Raw genomic sequence first — 15,506 nt, forward strand, 5'->3', positions numbered from 1 at the left:
AACAACTGTACCAACTTAAAATATATTGAGGCAGACCAAATAATAATTAACCTTTATGGCTCGGTTTTATCCTGTAGGAACATGTACAGTCGGCTCCGTACTTGAAGCAGTTTTCCTACCTAAAATTTCAACTAAAGTGACATGTCCTTTTTTTTTTTTTATGGCATCAGTCGTTGTTAAGCTACCTCATGAGGTGTATCATAGGCCTGCTTTCTTCCTCTTCCCCTCCACATCCCCTTCCCAGTCACTCTTTTCCACCCCCACGCCTCTCTTATGCACGTACACACACACACACACACACACACACACACGGCTTATAACTTTACATGTGTGTAGTTTTCAGACTGCATCACCACACCATACTACACGACACCACCATCAGCACCATCAGAGCACCACCGTACACCACCACCACACGCAAACACCAAACACCATCACACCACACAACCTCCAAACACCACCACCATACACAAACACCAGACATCACCACACCACAACACCACCAGACACCACCATCACATACAGTACCACCATCAGTACCACCACCACAGTATCACCACACGCAACCACCAGACACCATCACATACCACAGTACCATTACATCACGCCACACCACCACCATCATCACCACACAACATACCATACCACACATCACAACACACCAGAGCATCCTTTGCGCCCCATCCTGCTCAGCTCCAGTGAATCCCGCCCCGGCATCCTTGGCGCCTCGACCTGCCAGCCAGCCGGGGTGAGCACCCACCAGTTTCCTCTCCTATTTAGGGCAAATTCGAGTGTTTAGCAGGTGTTTAGGTGTAACTCAAAGGCTCTGTGTTGGAGTAGATAGAGGTGGTGTAGGGGGAGGGGAGAGGAGGAGCGTGTGTGTGTGTGAAGGAGTGTAGTAGTAGTAGTAGTAGTAGTAGTAGTATAGTGGCGGCAGTGGTGGTGGTGATGGCAGTAGTAGTAGTAGTAGTTGTTGTAAGTAGTAGTAGTAGCAGTAGCAGCAGTAGCACCACCACCATCACCACCAGCAACTTCCTTACTCTTATAGTGTGTAATAATAATAATAATAATAATAATAATAATAATAATAATACGGTTTATTACTTTGGCAATGTAAAACATTACACTGAAAATGTACAGTGGGGGGGACATTAAGAAAATGAACTGAAATGCTTAACCTAACTATGGATACAACTTAACCTAGAATTCACTTATTAATTTACTTATTTATTTAAGGCTCGCACAATAGTGGGCACCGCGCTAAGTCGATACCGATCAGTGAGCGGTGCTCTTAAGGGCGCCACGCGATTCTGGTGTCGGGTGGCGCGAGCAGGGTGAGGCACGTCGGGGGGTAGCAGGTGGCGGAGACGTGGATGACGCAGCAGTCCTTCCCCAAAATTTTCCAAGGCTTCCTGGTGTCTTGTGGCCAGCCTCGGCAGACTCAGGCAGGTCAGGGCGTCCTCGTAAGACCTGTAGACAGGCCCAAGGATGACCCTGAACGCCCTCCTCTGAATCCTCTCCAGCTGTTGTCGTTGTGTGAGGTTCAGGGAGGAGGAGGAGTGTGTGTGTGTGTGTGTGTGTGTGTGTGTGTAATTCACCACGGTCATCTGCTGGTCAACCAGCCAGCCTTCCCCAGCTCAGAGCTCATAAACCGATCTTCGAGAGGAACCGAGACCACAACACACTCTACACACCGGGAAAGCGAGGCCATAACCCCTCGAGTTACATCCCGTATCTACTTGCTGCTAGGTGAACAGGGACTATTAAGAGGCTTGCCCATTTGTCTAGCCTCGCCCGGGACTCGAACCCGGGCCTTTTCGGTTTTGAGCCGAGGTTGCTAATCACTACACTATGCGGTGTGTGTGTGTGTGTGTAATTCACTGTTTGATCTGCTGCAGTCTCTGACGAGACAGCCAGACGTTACCCTACGGAACGAGCTCAGAGCTCATTATTTCCGATCTTCGGATAGGCCTGAGACCAGGCACACACCACACACCGGGACAACAAGGTCACAACTCCTCGATTTACATCTCGTACCTACTCACTGCTAGGTGAACAGGGCTACACGTCAAAGGAGACACACCCAAATATCTCCACCCGGTCGGGGAATCGAACCCCGGTCCTCTGGCTTGTGAAGCCAGCGCTCTAACCACTGAGCTACCGGGCCGTGTGTGTGTGTGTGTGTGTGTGTGTGTGTGTGTGTGTGTGTGTGTGTGTATTTACCTAGTTGTATTTACCTAATTGTAATTTTATAGGGCCTGGGCTTTATGCTCGTGTGGTCCCGTCTCCATATCTACACTTATCCAATTTTTCTTTAAAGCTATGCACACTCTTTGCTGACACCACTTCCTCACTCAAATTGTTCCATGTCTCAACACATCTTTGCGGGAAACTATGTTTTTTAACATCTCTCAGACATCTTCCCTTCCTCAGTTTTTTACTATGCGATCTTGTGCTTCGAATGTCATATTCTTCTCTCAGGATCAGTTTCTCATTATCCACTTGATCCATTCCGTTAATCAATTTATAAACTTGTACCAGATCCCCTCTCTCCCTTCTCTGTTCCATGTGTGTAGTGTTAAGAGTAGTGTGTGTGTGTGTGTGTGTGTGTGTGTGTGTGTGTGTTTACCTAGTTGTATGTGTACCTAGTTGTATTGTACAGGGTTCGAGCGGGGCTCATAGTGTCCTGTCTCCATATCCCCATTCATCTAATTTTTCTTTAAAGCTATGCACTTTATGTGCTGCAACAACTTCGTCATTCAAAGTATTTCACATTTTCATCATTCTATGTGGAAAACTGTATTTTCCAATATCCTTCACACACTTCCTCTTCCTAATCTTCTTTGTATGTTCTCTTGTCCTTCGTAGTTTATCTTTTTTTTTTTTTTTTTTGGTGTGTGTGTTGTGTGTTGTGTATTGTGTGTGGTGTAGTGTGTGTGGTGTAGTGTATGTGGTGTAGTGTATGTGGTGTGTGGTGTGCATTTGTTGCATGTGGTGTGGTGTATGTGATGTGGAGCGTGGTGTGTTGTGTGGTGTGTGTGATGTGTGTGATGTATGTGGTGTGTGTGTGTGTGTGTGTGTGGTGTGTGTAGTGGTGGTGGTGGTGTTGTATGTGTTTGTTTACCTAGTTGTATTTACATAGTCGTATTGTACAGGGTTCGAGCGGGGCTCATAGTGTCCTGTCTCCATGTCTCCATTTATCCAATTTTCTTTTAAAGTTATGCGCATTATGTGCTGTAACAACTTCATCACTCAATGCATTCTATGTGGAAAACTGTATTTTCCAATATCCTAAACACACCTCCTCATCCTAATCTTCTGTACATGTCCTCTTTTCCTTCTAGCTTCTTCTGTCACCAGCACCAGGTCTTCCTTATCCATCTCGTCAATGCCATTTACTATTTTATACATTGTTATTAGGTCTCCTCGTTCTCTTCTATCTTGTAAGGTTATCAGTCCTATTTTCTTCAGCCTTTCTTCATAATGTTAGGTCCTTTAGTTCCGGCACCATCTTTATAGCTATCTTCTGGATCTATTCTAATCTTCTTATATCTTTTTTAGAGCTCAGTGACCACACCACTGCTGCATATTCCAACTTAGGACGTATCATGTTTGTGATTATTTTTTTCATCATATCTTTGTCCATGAATTGAAATGCTACTCTTATATGAGTCAACATTTTATATGCTAATCCAAATATCTTACTTATGTGTTTTTTAGGATTCAGATTTTCCTGTATAATCATTCCCAGATCTTTTTCCTCTTTAGTCTTCAGTATTTGTTCCTCTTCCATCAGATAGTTCCATACTGGTCTTCTCTTACTCTTTGCTAGTTCCATTACGTGACATTTCTTGGCATTGAACTCCAATTTCCACTTCTTACTCCACTCGTAGATTTTGTTTATATCTTCCTGCAACAGCAAACAGTCCTCTCGGGTTTGATTACTCTTAGTAGCTTTGCATCATCAGCAAACAAATTAATATAACTGTTTACCCCATTGTGAGTGTCGTTTACACCCTAAATCACCGCATTTTTTTTCTCTCTCCCTTCCTCTAGAGAGAGAGAGAGAGAGAGAGAGAGAGAGAGAGAGAGAGAGAGAGAGAGAGAGAGAGAGAGAGAGAGAGAGAGAGTGAGAGTGGGTGCGTGTGAGTCATTGACACGCCATGACCTGTGGCCTATGATATTCAACCAACTATTTTTATCCCTGAACTGATACGTGCGTGTGAGTCATTGACACGCCATGACCTGTGGCCTATGATATTCAACCAACTATTTTTATCCCTGAACTGATACGTCGTTCTAGCTAAAAATGATAGCATGAAGGCTACCTTATCAAGTAAGGAGCCATCTATACATTAACTAGTAGTAATAATCTTTTTAGTAGTAGTGGCGGTGGTGGCAGTGGTGCTGGTGGGTGGTGTTAGCAGTAATAAGGATAATCACATGTTCAGTCTTACACACGAATAAATACTGTACATTTAACTCATAGATGGCGATCCGTCTCTTAGCTCTACCCACCCGTTTGGGAAAATCAGTACAGGTGCCAAGAAAGTACTTAACTTGAGACGTGTGGTGCCCGAGGTGCGTAGGTAGACACTGTGACGGACAGACTTCCCTAAGTTCTGGTACAAAGGGCTGGGCTGCATGCTTCAAACTGGTAACATCCAACCTAGTAACTACTTATCTGTTCCCTGACCTCACGCGACTTGCATTTCAACCAGTGTTAAGTGATTCGAAGTGTTTGAACCGGGATTAAGAGATTCGAAACAATTGACATTCTTCGTAACAGACTAATGTACTACTAGTAGTTAACTGAGTTTTAATTCCTGGTTAAATTATGATATCAACACCTAGAAAAAATCACCACCGTCATCCCAATTATATATATATATATATATATATATATATATATATATATATATATATATATATATATATATATATATATATATATATATATATATATATATATATATATATATATATATATATATATATATATATATATATATATATATATATATATATATATATATATATATATATATATATATATATATATATATATATATATATATGTGTTTCCGACGTAATGTATACTGATGTATATTCTCTCCTATATAGTATTTCTATTTACTTAGCTTCTGTCAAAGTAATTTTGACAAGCAGTGCTTCTAAATACGTGCGCTGATATAAAGGCAGGCAGACTTGGATGGTCATTGAATTAATGCTACACATTAAAGGGTATGAATACGTGACCACGAAAGCCTTTTAATCTAAAGAATGCCTTGTATTCACATGCCTTGTGATGCCAATGACAGCTCTGCAAACCCATCTGTCCCTCCACCTTGTGAATCGTTACTCACTACATAGCAAGCAACAGAAAAGTGTGGGAGGTACCGAGAAAAATGCGAATATAAAATGTTTTTGTTTATTCGTTGTATAGGTAGATAAGATATTTACAGTCCTTAGTATACTCTCAACATCTATAGTCGTCATGTCGTTCTCATATCAAATTATGCAGTCTAACAACAACAGGAGATCAAGCTTAATATTACACTTTCTACATGTATCAATAAGTGTTCTTAGAAATCCGACATGAGAATATATATATATATATATATATATATATATATATATATATATATATATATATATATATATATATATATATATATATATTAGAAATCGACATGAGAATACATATATATATATATATATATATATATATATATATATATATATATATATATATATATATATATATATATATATATATATATATAAAAAAATACTTCCGATATGAGTCCATATATCAATTTATCAACCTGATGCGGCAACGATAAATTTCTACAACCAAATAACAATACAGAGGGACGAGAGGCCAACATGGCGCACGTCCCTTCCTCAAAACATTATGGGGTAAACAGAGTGTAATTTTGTCGTCTTTGGGTTGACCAGCTGCTGAGTTATATTACTAAAATTTCATAGTAAAACAAGATTAACTTAGATCTTTGGCTTCGACGAGGAAGTCAGGTGTGTCTTATGGGTACTTAGGTTTATTATCATAATTATCAGTATTACCAAAGAATCAATAGATAACAGAGAGGAAATACAACTATACTGTTATTATGTACACAGTAATGAACGTCTGGCAGCACACCACGGCCAGATGCCACACATTGAGTTTCTAAGCAGGTCTTGGTGCTTCTGGTCCGCTCTTCTGATTTGCTCCTCACAACCTAACATTGGATGAGCACGAGGGAGTGTTGGGTCTCCCTTCAGATCTGCAACATCTATCTTCACGTTATCAGGGAGTAAAGCAGTCAGCTATGTATATTACGATCCACAGCCACACCTTCAGCTATGTCACCATAACTGCTGATGCTCACAAATTGACCCTCGAGTATGCGAGGGAAGTGTTGTTACTTCTTCAGATCTACAATGTCTATTCCTTACAGTATCACGGAACACAGTTGTCAAGTAGATTTTTTGCGTTCTACAGTTTATTGTCTCCTTCAGATTCAGCAAAACACGAGAGCCAGCCATTACTGCTTATAACCACATTATTTTTAGCCTAGTCTGTTTCTTCCACTCCCCAAAACTCACTGTATATATACGTTTCCTCTCTCTAAATGTGAACGTTCTGGATCACGTATCTTTTTTTTCTTTTTACATTTTCTTTTGCTTCTTTCACTTTGAAACGCGCGGTCACGTCACGTCTCCGGCAGGCCAGAGTCAGTGACCATGAGAAAGGAAGAGATCAACGATACACAAATGCTGTTGGTGCTGCCACGCACGCTACGACGGTGGAGGAACAGATCTTTTCATAATTGCACACCAGTGGATTACACTATACTTCTGTGTCTATACATGACGGACGATATGTGGACAAGGAATCTCGTCTGTCAGGCTCTTCATTTTTACGTGGAGAAAATTTTGGATCACGGCTGATATGAGTGTAGCAGTAGAGGATGGGAATGGATATCTTGGTGGCTGGCAAGCACTGAGAGGGAGTAGAAGTAAGAAAGATAGAAAAAAAAAAAAATAGAAAGAGTTGCCACCTCAACATTACCGGTGAGCCTTAAGAGTGTCTGGTTCTCCGTGTCTCCTTCAGCTGGTGAGGAGGCACTCATATCGAACAGTCTAGAGCCAGTGGCGTACGTAGAAGCTTGTGCACGTGTGTGTGTGTGTGTGTGTGTGTGTGTGTGTGTGTGTGTGTGTGTGTGTAGGTGTATTTGTGTGCGCGCGCTTGCACGTTGCGCCGCTTGGGAATGACGTCTTCGTTGTGATGTTGCAATGATTCATCTGCAATATTGTCAGTGTTGCAGGTCACTCGACGTCCTCCTCCACCCAGGCGATGATCTTGCCCTCCACTCCCGGCAGAATGTCGTCGTCACTCACAATCTGAGAAACACAAGACACAGGTAAGTTTTCTATCATTTCACTTGGGAAAAATTTGAGCAAAAGATAGAGGAAGGAACATATTCACATAGAAAATTATAAACATAAAAGACATTCGCAGCAGAGATAAAACAGAACACGAAGAAACGCTTCTACTCAAGGTTCGTGAGATATAGATGGGCGAGCAGCATGACTATTAGAGATGACGTCACGCCGGGGCATAATTGTACCAGAGAATCTCACCTCCGAATGTGATACGTAACCAATACTCGGAATTGTCATCCGGCTATGGGAGGTACAGTCATTTGGTACTGGGGGTGATGGTACTCAACTTATAAATACCTCAGGTCAGATAACTCTCAAGACAGATGAGCCCGAGTCCAAATAGGCCTCAGAACGTTTGAAACTCGAGACACTATACTCAACCCACATGGTCCCTAAATAACTCTAGACGCAGACATTTGTACTATTCACCTCATACCATGTGGTTATAAACTCCTGTCTATCTCTCACTCTAGAGTTTACTATTGAAACAAGTACTGTACCTGCAATAACACCTGAAACCTGAAGATAAAGAGGTATCCTGAACGTTGTACCATCTATGTCCTACAGAGCGCTTTAGAGGAAGGGGGACCACAGAAACAAGTAACACAAGTAACAAGTTATAACTGAAATGGCTCACACGCAACAACGAAGACAGACATAAACTAGAATCTCGGGGGAGAGCAATTTCCTCCAACGAATAAAAGCCACAATTTAACCAGGACTGAACACATTTTCAAGCCATGAGCCGAAAATCGTATACCATACATCTACCAGTCTCTCTCAGTAGCGGGTAAATAACTGATAAGAAGCCGAGCCAAACAAAGGTGAACCATATGAATCTACGTAAACACGACGCCTCAAGCCGCGTGCTCCCACCTTCATCTTTAATAAACATTTACTGCCCGCCCCATCTCAATCTGTAAACAAAGGTTGTATCACGTGTTTATCAGAGTGGCGGGACGGAGTGACTCACCTCTTCCTTCACCATGCCGTACTCCGGGTCGTAACTCTTGAAGTGGAAGCGGAAGAGGCCGGGCCTGTCGAACATGTTTTTGAAGTCTCTCAGGCGGATCTCCCCGAGGGGCTTGTTGATGGTGGACATGAAGGGCGTCACTGTCCGCTCCGTGAAGTAGATCACTTTGGTCGAAGCGTCCTGCACACCTGCGGTTGCAGTGAATAGTGTTAAAAGTTATAGTAATAAACATAAATGATACACCAATATTTGATTTTTATGAGAATAAAATAGCTTCACTGAGATGATGTAAGGAGTGGTAGTAAAGATCGGTTACTGATAAAGTTTCTCCTGTTTCGCGTACTGTAGTGACATTGACTATATAAATTTTCCAAATAATCCCAATGTTGCAGTTGTAACGAAATTATTTTTGTTGACTATGGACACTACAGACTTTATAAACAGAACAGTTAAATGTTTCACACACCATTCATCTGATGGCGCTGGTCGCTGGCCCGGGAATTTTTGTCGTTGCTGCTGCTTCCCCCGCCTCCGCCCCCACTGGTGCCGGTGCTACTGCGCTCGATGAGGATGGAGATGGCCTGCTCCAGTGTGTCCAGGGTGTGCTGGTTTGGATCCGTCTCTCTGTGGACACGCGGGTATCCAGTGAGGGACACCGTCGGGCCAGCGGGGCATGCTGGCGGCCTGGACGCGTCCACGCCACCAGGCCTCGTATATTACTCAATTTGTTTGTCATCTTTTTATATTCATTAAAAAAGCTAAAATGCGTTTCGAGAACTAATTCCTTCAGTAACAGGGAATAATCAGTGAATAACATGACAATGGGAGTCTTACGAGTAAAGTTCATTACTGTGAGATGGCTGACAATTTCTCTAGCTTTTATATACTTGGTAAAATACTGTGATCCTTTGAAAATGTAACCATATTATGAAAACATGCACAAAGGTTATGAAACAAAGTATGTTAATCAATTAAATAAAAATATAAAAACGTAGGGTTGGGCGCAACCATACAGAATACTGTCTTCTTGAAGTAAAATCACACGGCTCACCTGAAGTTGCTTCTGAGAGAGGCGATGGCGTCCCTGACCAGGTGAAGCTCTTCGCGGGGACCACCGCGGCTTGAGGGACTGTCGCCACACACCCCGACGCGCTTCCCGTTCTGTGGGGTCAAGGGAGTTGTGGATTATGTTCACAGACACAACATAAATATTTCTTACATTATACACTCAGCAAACATCACATGCAATTATGACTCAACAAGTGATTCTTATTCTTACTCATGATTGTGTAGCAGTATCATAAAACTATTGCATTCATTTGACGGTAGCACTTCCTCGACAGTATGTGACAGCGCTCTAAGATTATTGTATTCAAGTTGTCCTTCGAGAATGACGCACATACCTGAACATTTCTCAGGGCGTCTTCGAACTGAGCCCGCTGGGTGTGCATGGCCTTGTCCCGCTGGTGCATCTGCTTCCGGAGCTCCGTGATGACACCCTCCCTCTGTTCCAGCAGCCGCGTCAGCTCCACCTGCGACAAGGAAAGATTTCAAGTTTTATGGAGAAAAGTGCTCCGAGGCTCACAACCAAATACTGGACCAACAATACATTAAAGGAAGAAGGAAATACCCAAACAACCTAACTGCTATAGATCTAAAAATGAGACAGTCAATACATTTTGACAGTATACATCCTCACCTTCTCCGCCTCAAGGGCTTGGCGGGCGAGGGAGAGGTGCAGCAGCTCTTGTTTGACAGAAGCTGTGGAGGCTTCCAGGAGTTCTGAGGAGCGCGGTCCGTGGCTGCCCCTGGAGGCTGGGTCTAGTTCCTGCCGGACACACACAAACAAACACATAGTGAGATCTCGATACAGGTTGCAGTGTTTGCACACTTTTTCCTGATGTGAGTGTTTGTATCTAATCATAGACAAAGGATTACTTGTTTCTCTATTAGGATATCAAAGAAAATACTTATCAAGACAGGGCGAAAATAGAAAGTAACATAGGAAGCTTTCTATAATTCGGTGTCTTAACAACTGGATCATATCACAGCTCAGGTCACTATAACCACCGCCGCCAACACAGCCTGTGTCACCGCGCCTCATGTATGTAAGCGATGCGGCGGTGTAATGATGCGGCAGCGACAGTGACAAACTACTAGGAGGGTGCACCTGTGAGGTACCACTGAATGGTCAAGCCATGAATCCTCTGTCCATCAAATAGACATAGGGTGATGAAGAGGAGAAAGCTGGCATAACCAAAAGATAAAACCACTACCACCACCACCACCACCACCACCATCACCACCGGTACCGTCACTACAGCTACCACATGCATGTCCACCGTCAACGTCAATTACCGTCTCAGGTCTGTACTTACAGTCAACAGTCTACAAAAAAAAAAAAAAAAAAAAAAAAAAAGACGAAATATACCAGGAAAGCCTAAACATACCTTCCTGATACGAGTACACGTTGTATCCTACATTACAATACAGTACATTACTCAATACATCAGGAGACGCAAGTGAAGCGGGCGGCGAACGTTAAGCAATGTAAAGGTGCTGGTCCGAACACAGCCAGTCTACGTGCTCCTACTAGTGGTGCGCCATGGGGTGCCCGACGCGACACAATTGCCGGGAGGGGGAGGGAGGAACTGTCTGGGGAAGTTCAACGAAGCTGCTACTCATAAAATTAAGTTGAGCCTCAATGGGAATTAATTAAATACCATCAACTCGTGTTTACGGATGTCCTTACTACCAAATGAGGGCACCACAAAGCTTTACCATGGGGAGGATGGGACAAAACTGTTACATACTTCAAAAATAGGTTTCGCTTATAACTTCGAGTGCTAATAAGAGGAGGAAGAGGAAGGTGATGGGCGGGCGGTATACCTGGTGTGAGTGTCGCCGGTGAGGGTGGTGGCTGCCTCGGCTCCTGCTGGGGGCTCCTGAGGCAGGGTCGACGAGGGCAGCAGAGTGTTCCCTCAGTACTGGCTTCCTCATAAAATGTTTCCTATTAGGATCATCCCTAGCAGGGTCATCTCTGCGAGGCTTCTCTTTGCCGTGGAAGCTTTTGGGCGGTTCATCCTTACTGTGGGAGATTCTTGCAGTTTCTTCCTTGAAGTGGGAAGTTCTTGAAGATTCATCCTTACTGGGCGACATTTTGACTGGGTTGTCCTTCCTGCGGTGGGATCTTCTATAGTTCTCTTTGCTGTGGGAGGATCTGGATGGGTCGCCTCCCTTGCCGTGGGAGCTCTTGGCCTGCACCTCCACGGTCTGGGTCGCCTTGGTCGGGGTGTCCTTGCTTTGGCATGACACAGCGGTGAAGTGGGGCGAATTGGCTTCCGTTGAGATATTGCAAGGTGACAAGGGTGGGGAGGAAAGGGTAGGGGTGTGGCAGGTGGGGATGAGGCAAGGAGGAGAGGCGTGGGTTGGGGTGAGGCAGGAGGGGGAGCTATGGGTAGGAGTGAGGCATGAAGGGGAGGTGTGGGTAGGGGTGAGGCAGGTGGGGGAGGTGAGAGGTGTGAAGCCAGCAGGACTTCCCCTTGACGTAGACACACCGCGGCTCTCAACCACCGTCGACGTCTGCTGAAGCTGCAAACACTATCAGGCGTCACTCATCCATTCTATCACGGCTAACCTAAATACTTGCGGCAATGAAACTTGTGTAGGATGAAAAAAAAACTAAAGAGCAATGCAATCGAGGTGACACACTTGGCGTTATAATTTTCCGTTTTTGGTTGTGGTGTGTGGGGGAGTTCGTTTCCAGACACAATAGGAAGACAACAGCTGACAAACTTGAGTCAGCATAAAACAAAAACTACACAATGTTTTCACTTTCCTGCGTCCAATCAATCAATAAACTATTATTTATTTGATTACAGTTCATTGTTAGGAACGGTAATATCTTTAGACATCTTCACCTTCAGAAACGTGAATGGACAAAAAACTGTAAACTAAAACTTAAAACATTCAATGTTTCACATTAACGAAGATGATGAGCACTGTTTGGACAAGCGGTGGCCTTGCGCTGTCCAACCACGCCGCTGAACTACGAGTAAATGCGTCAGGTTGTTTGGCAAGGAGGAGGTAGCATTTATGAAGCTTGCAATTCCTAACGATTACAGATGATATAATATATGAAATTAACAGACATAAAAACACATAAAAAACACAACTTTTATAATATTTCGACCTCTAATTATGTTTCCTCTATGCGACGCACTAAAGGCACCATTAAGTTCAATTTCAAAGCAGCGTACGGCGTTCTAAAGCAGACAGGCAAGCCTCTCAGAGACCAGCAGGAGGTGACGGTCTGTGACTGACGGCGGTGGTGACAGACGGCAGGTTCAGTGTCCGCCCGCGGCCCCACCACCGTGACTGGCCCGTCCCCTCCCTCCCCTACACCCAATACCACCCTACCCTCATTACCAATCGCTGCACCGCAAAAATTCGTGTAGGGTTTGTCGATAATTTGTAGAACACAAGGTAGAGAATTATTAGGATGCAGGCCACGCAGCTCATTACGGCAGGCTCGTCAGACGCAAAGTAGGAGTGTATTCCAGAGGCGAGCGTTTGCTGGGAATGAGGGACGCAGGAAGCAAACCAATGAATGACTAGCGCTCATTCTCCACCTACCATCTCCCCCTTTCCGTCCCCTCCCACTACAGTACACCTTCTCCCAGGTAGAAATTGTGGCGTGTACATACTTGGTTCCCACGACCCACCGTGCCTCCCCAACCCCGCTGTATCGACCCACGTCCACTCGCCTCATTCACCCACTGAGCCACTCGGAAAGGAGGCCACATAGAACTTCAAGCAATCTGCACCATTACCAATACTAAGCCACAATGCTGCATCGTTCAAGCGCAAACCCTAACAAAGAAAGACTGAAGTGTGTGTGCGTATGTATGTACAGTACGTATATCCGTTCGGCTATCGTGCAGATCGTCCGTCACAGGTGGTCTCAGCGCGGGGAAAGAGAGTGAGTCCAGCCCCGCCACGCCAGCAGAAGTGTAGCCGCGAGCTAACCGATGCGAGGCAATTAAAAGCACACTGGCGTTGTGATGCAATGACGCAAACGTGATGAAAAACGCAGCCTCCAGTAAAGGTAATTAGGTCATGTCAGCCTGAAGAAAGTCCAGCAGGCCATTTAATTACGGGGCATAATAAAGCAACACTTGCTTTTCACTCTTGTATGATGGTGACAAAGTGAGAGAAAAAGCTACCTTCATTCATACAAAGAACAGTTACGTGCTTGAAGGAACGTACACTACTGCACGGCGGGAACCACTGACAGGCGGTACCCATGTGGAGTCACGTGCATGGCGGTTCTGGAAGAGAGAGAAAAAAAAAAAAAAAAAAAACAGGAAGCGGGTACCTGCGTGCCTCATACCCAAACCAGCAAGCTCCCACTTACGCCCGCCCACACCCGCCCATGTATCAACCTGACGACAACTTATATTGCCCGCCAGCGTGCCCGTCTGCCCACACGACGCGGCTGAACGACAGGCGCACCTCCTCCACGAACATTTTGGCTAGATTATGAATGATATTTACACTTCCTTGTATTACTCTGTGTGTCATCTCGTCCGCACCATTAACACTAATAGCAACACAAAACAGAAGTAGATTGCCGCAAGTATTAAATCTGACAATGAAATCTACTACTGGTTATCTTAACTGTGAACTTTTATCATCTGGGAAAATATTCATTACCGTAATTTCATTTATATATTTTCACACTAGTCTTATGAATCAGCGACAAAACTCGTGTCGGGTAAGGCAGTGAAAGCGATGTACTACACAAGAACCATGCACCTTTTCCTTCTTGGTCCTCTTCTTTATGACCGGCATTGTTACCAGCAGCCGCAACGTCGCCTCCTCGGTCTCCTCCACACTATCTCCTGGTCATCTCACTTTCACCAGGTCACATGTTTCACAATTAACCCTTCAACTCTCCCCTGTACTAACCAAACTTTATTCTGGCTCCCACTATTCTCGTCGTCACACTCACGCCCTGCACACTGAACGGTGACGCTGCTCAGAGACAAGTGCTGATAATCAATCCTTGCCTGACTGAGTGACGCATAGGGTATTCTCATTTCACGACCTCCAGTAGCGCTCTTATCGCTCAGTACGGAGTTTTTGGTACTTTGGTTCTATTACTTTCCTTTTTTTCCAAAAGCACTGCCACAGATGATCAAATAATATGAAAAAAATATGACTGATACAAGTAAGGCTTCTGATTTTTCAATGCACTAGATTGCACAGCACGGCCACTCTCACCACCACCACCTCTAATGTACCGCTGACAACTCTTGATTTCTAAAGACTGGTCATCCGTGGCGGTGGTGTTCCGGTGACACGACAAGTTAAGGTTCCAGCAAACACAGACCGATCCACGCACCACCAACACAGCGCTCTGGCGGTAGAGCAGTGCCTGTTCTTGTCGCTATCTGCTTGTCAACGTCACACGCAGCACGTCACTGTTTGCCAAGTCCACACACACATCTGTCGAGGCGCTATCCGTCACATCCTGCACACGAGGCGATGTTTGGGTGGCAGCGGCGCGTTGCGTGATGAGGCGCGGGTTGGAGGTACCCAGGTGAGTCCTCCTAAACCACTCGCCGCCGTCCGTCGCAGTACCTGCCGCCACCCTGTCTCTCCCTCCCTCCCTCCCGCTGCACCTCCCGCCCCACACTGCCAGTTACCAATTTCCACATAATACCCAACTTGAAGTACATATTTTGTTCACCCTAATACGAGTTAGTACAGATTTCTTTGAGGAACACACCTAATAGTTGATAACATTTGCATCGTCGAGGTAAGTGACATAAATTTAAATCCTCGTAGTGTTGACAACGCTGACGAAGGTTGCAACATTACTTCAGAAAGCAGCCTCCATATATACCTCCCTTAACTCCACTCGCCGTTACACCGAACCCGTAGAGTGTAACTAACGTTGTAAGGCAGGGCAACAGGCCGCAGTCACCTTCACAACTTCCGCGCTACAGTTTTAATTACCATACATGGAGCCGTGAGTGCGCTGTAGCGGGTGTGCGGGCCGGGATGTGTGACTCCTCAA

General features: G+C 44.6%; 2 protein-coding genes across 6 annotated transcripts in view; both read right to left on the minus strand.

The window, feature by feature from the left end:
- Nucleotides 1-4,691, minus strand: part of LOC123519830 (procollagen-lysine,2-oxoglutarate 5-dioxygenase 1-like) — a 210,444-nt gene extending 205,753 nt beyond the window's left edge. Inside the window, exons 1-2 of the mRNA XM_045281357.1 lie at nucleotides 4,560-4,691; nucleotides 663-772 (exon numbers count right to left, since the gene is read on the minus strand). Coding sequence (XP_045137292.1) covers nucleotides 663-717 — 55 coding nt within the window. The 5' untranslated portion in view covers nucleotides 718-772; nucleotides 4,560-4,691. The remainder of the gene's footprint in view (nucleotides 1-662; nucleotides 773-4,559) is intronic.
- A 2,000-nt stretch (nucleotides 4,692-6,691) lies between these two features.
- The window catches only part of LOC123519916, a 116,796-nt gene continuing 107,981 nt past the window's right edge, over nucleotides 6,692-15,506 (minus strand). For 4 of the 5 annotated variants that reach the window (XM_045281609.1, XM_045281608.1, XM_045281611.1 and 1 more), the window contains 6 exons: nucleotides 10,122-10,250; nucleotides 9,826-9,954; nucleotides 9,474-9,583; nucleotides 8,889-9,106; nucleotides 8,423-8,610; nucleotides 6,692-7,407 (listed from right to left, as the gene is read on the minus strand). In XM_045281609.1, the coding sequence (XP_045137544.1) occupies nucleotides 7,333-7,407; nucleotides 8,423-8,610; nucleotides 8,889-9,106; nucleotides 9,474-9,583; nucleotides 9,826-9,954; nucleotides 10,122-10,250 (849 nt within the window). In that variant the 3' untranslated portion in view covers nucleotides 6,692-7,332. The remainder of the gene's footprint in view (nucleotides 7,408-8,422; nucleotides 8,611-8,888; nucleotides 9,107-9,473; nucleotides 9,584-9,825; nucleotides 9,955-10,121; nucleotides 10,251-15,506) is intronic. The other variant, XM_045281610.1, reaches the window with a different exon arrangement.

This window comes from Portunus trituberculatus, chromosome 46, assembly GCF_017591435.1.
Source record: "Portunus trituberculatus isolate SZX2019 chromosome 46, ASM1759143v1, whole genome shotgun sequence".
Lineage (NCBI taxonomy): Eukaryota > Metazoa > Arthropoda > Malacostraca > Decapoda > Portunidae > Portunus > Portunus trituberculatus.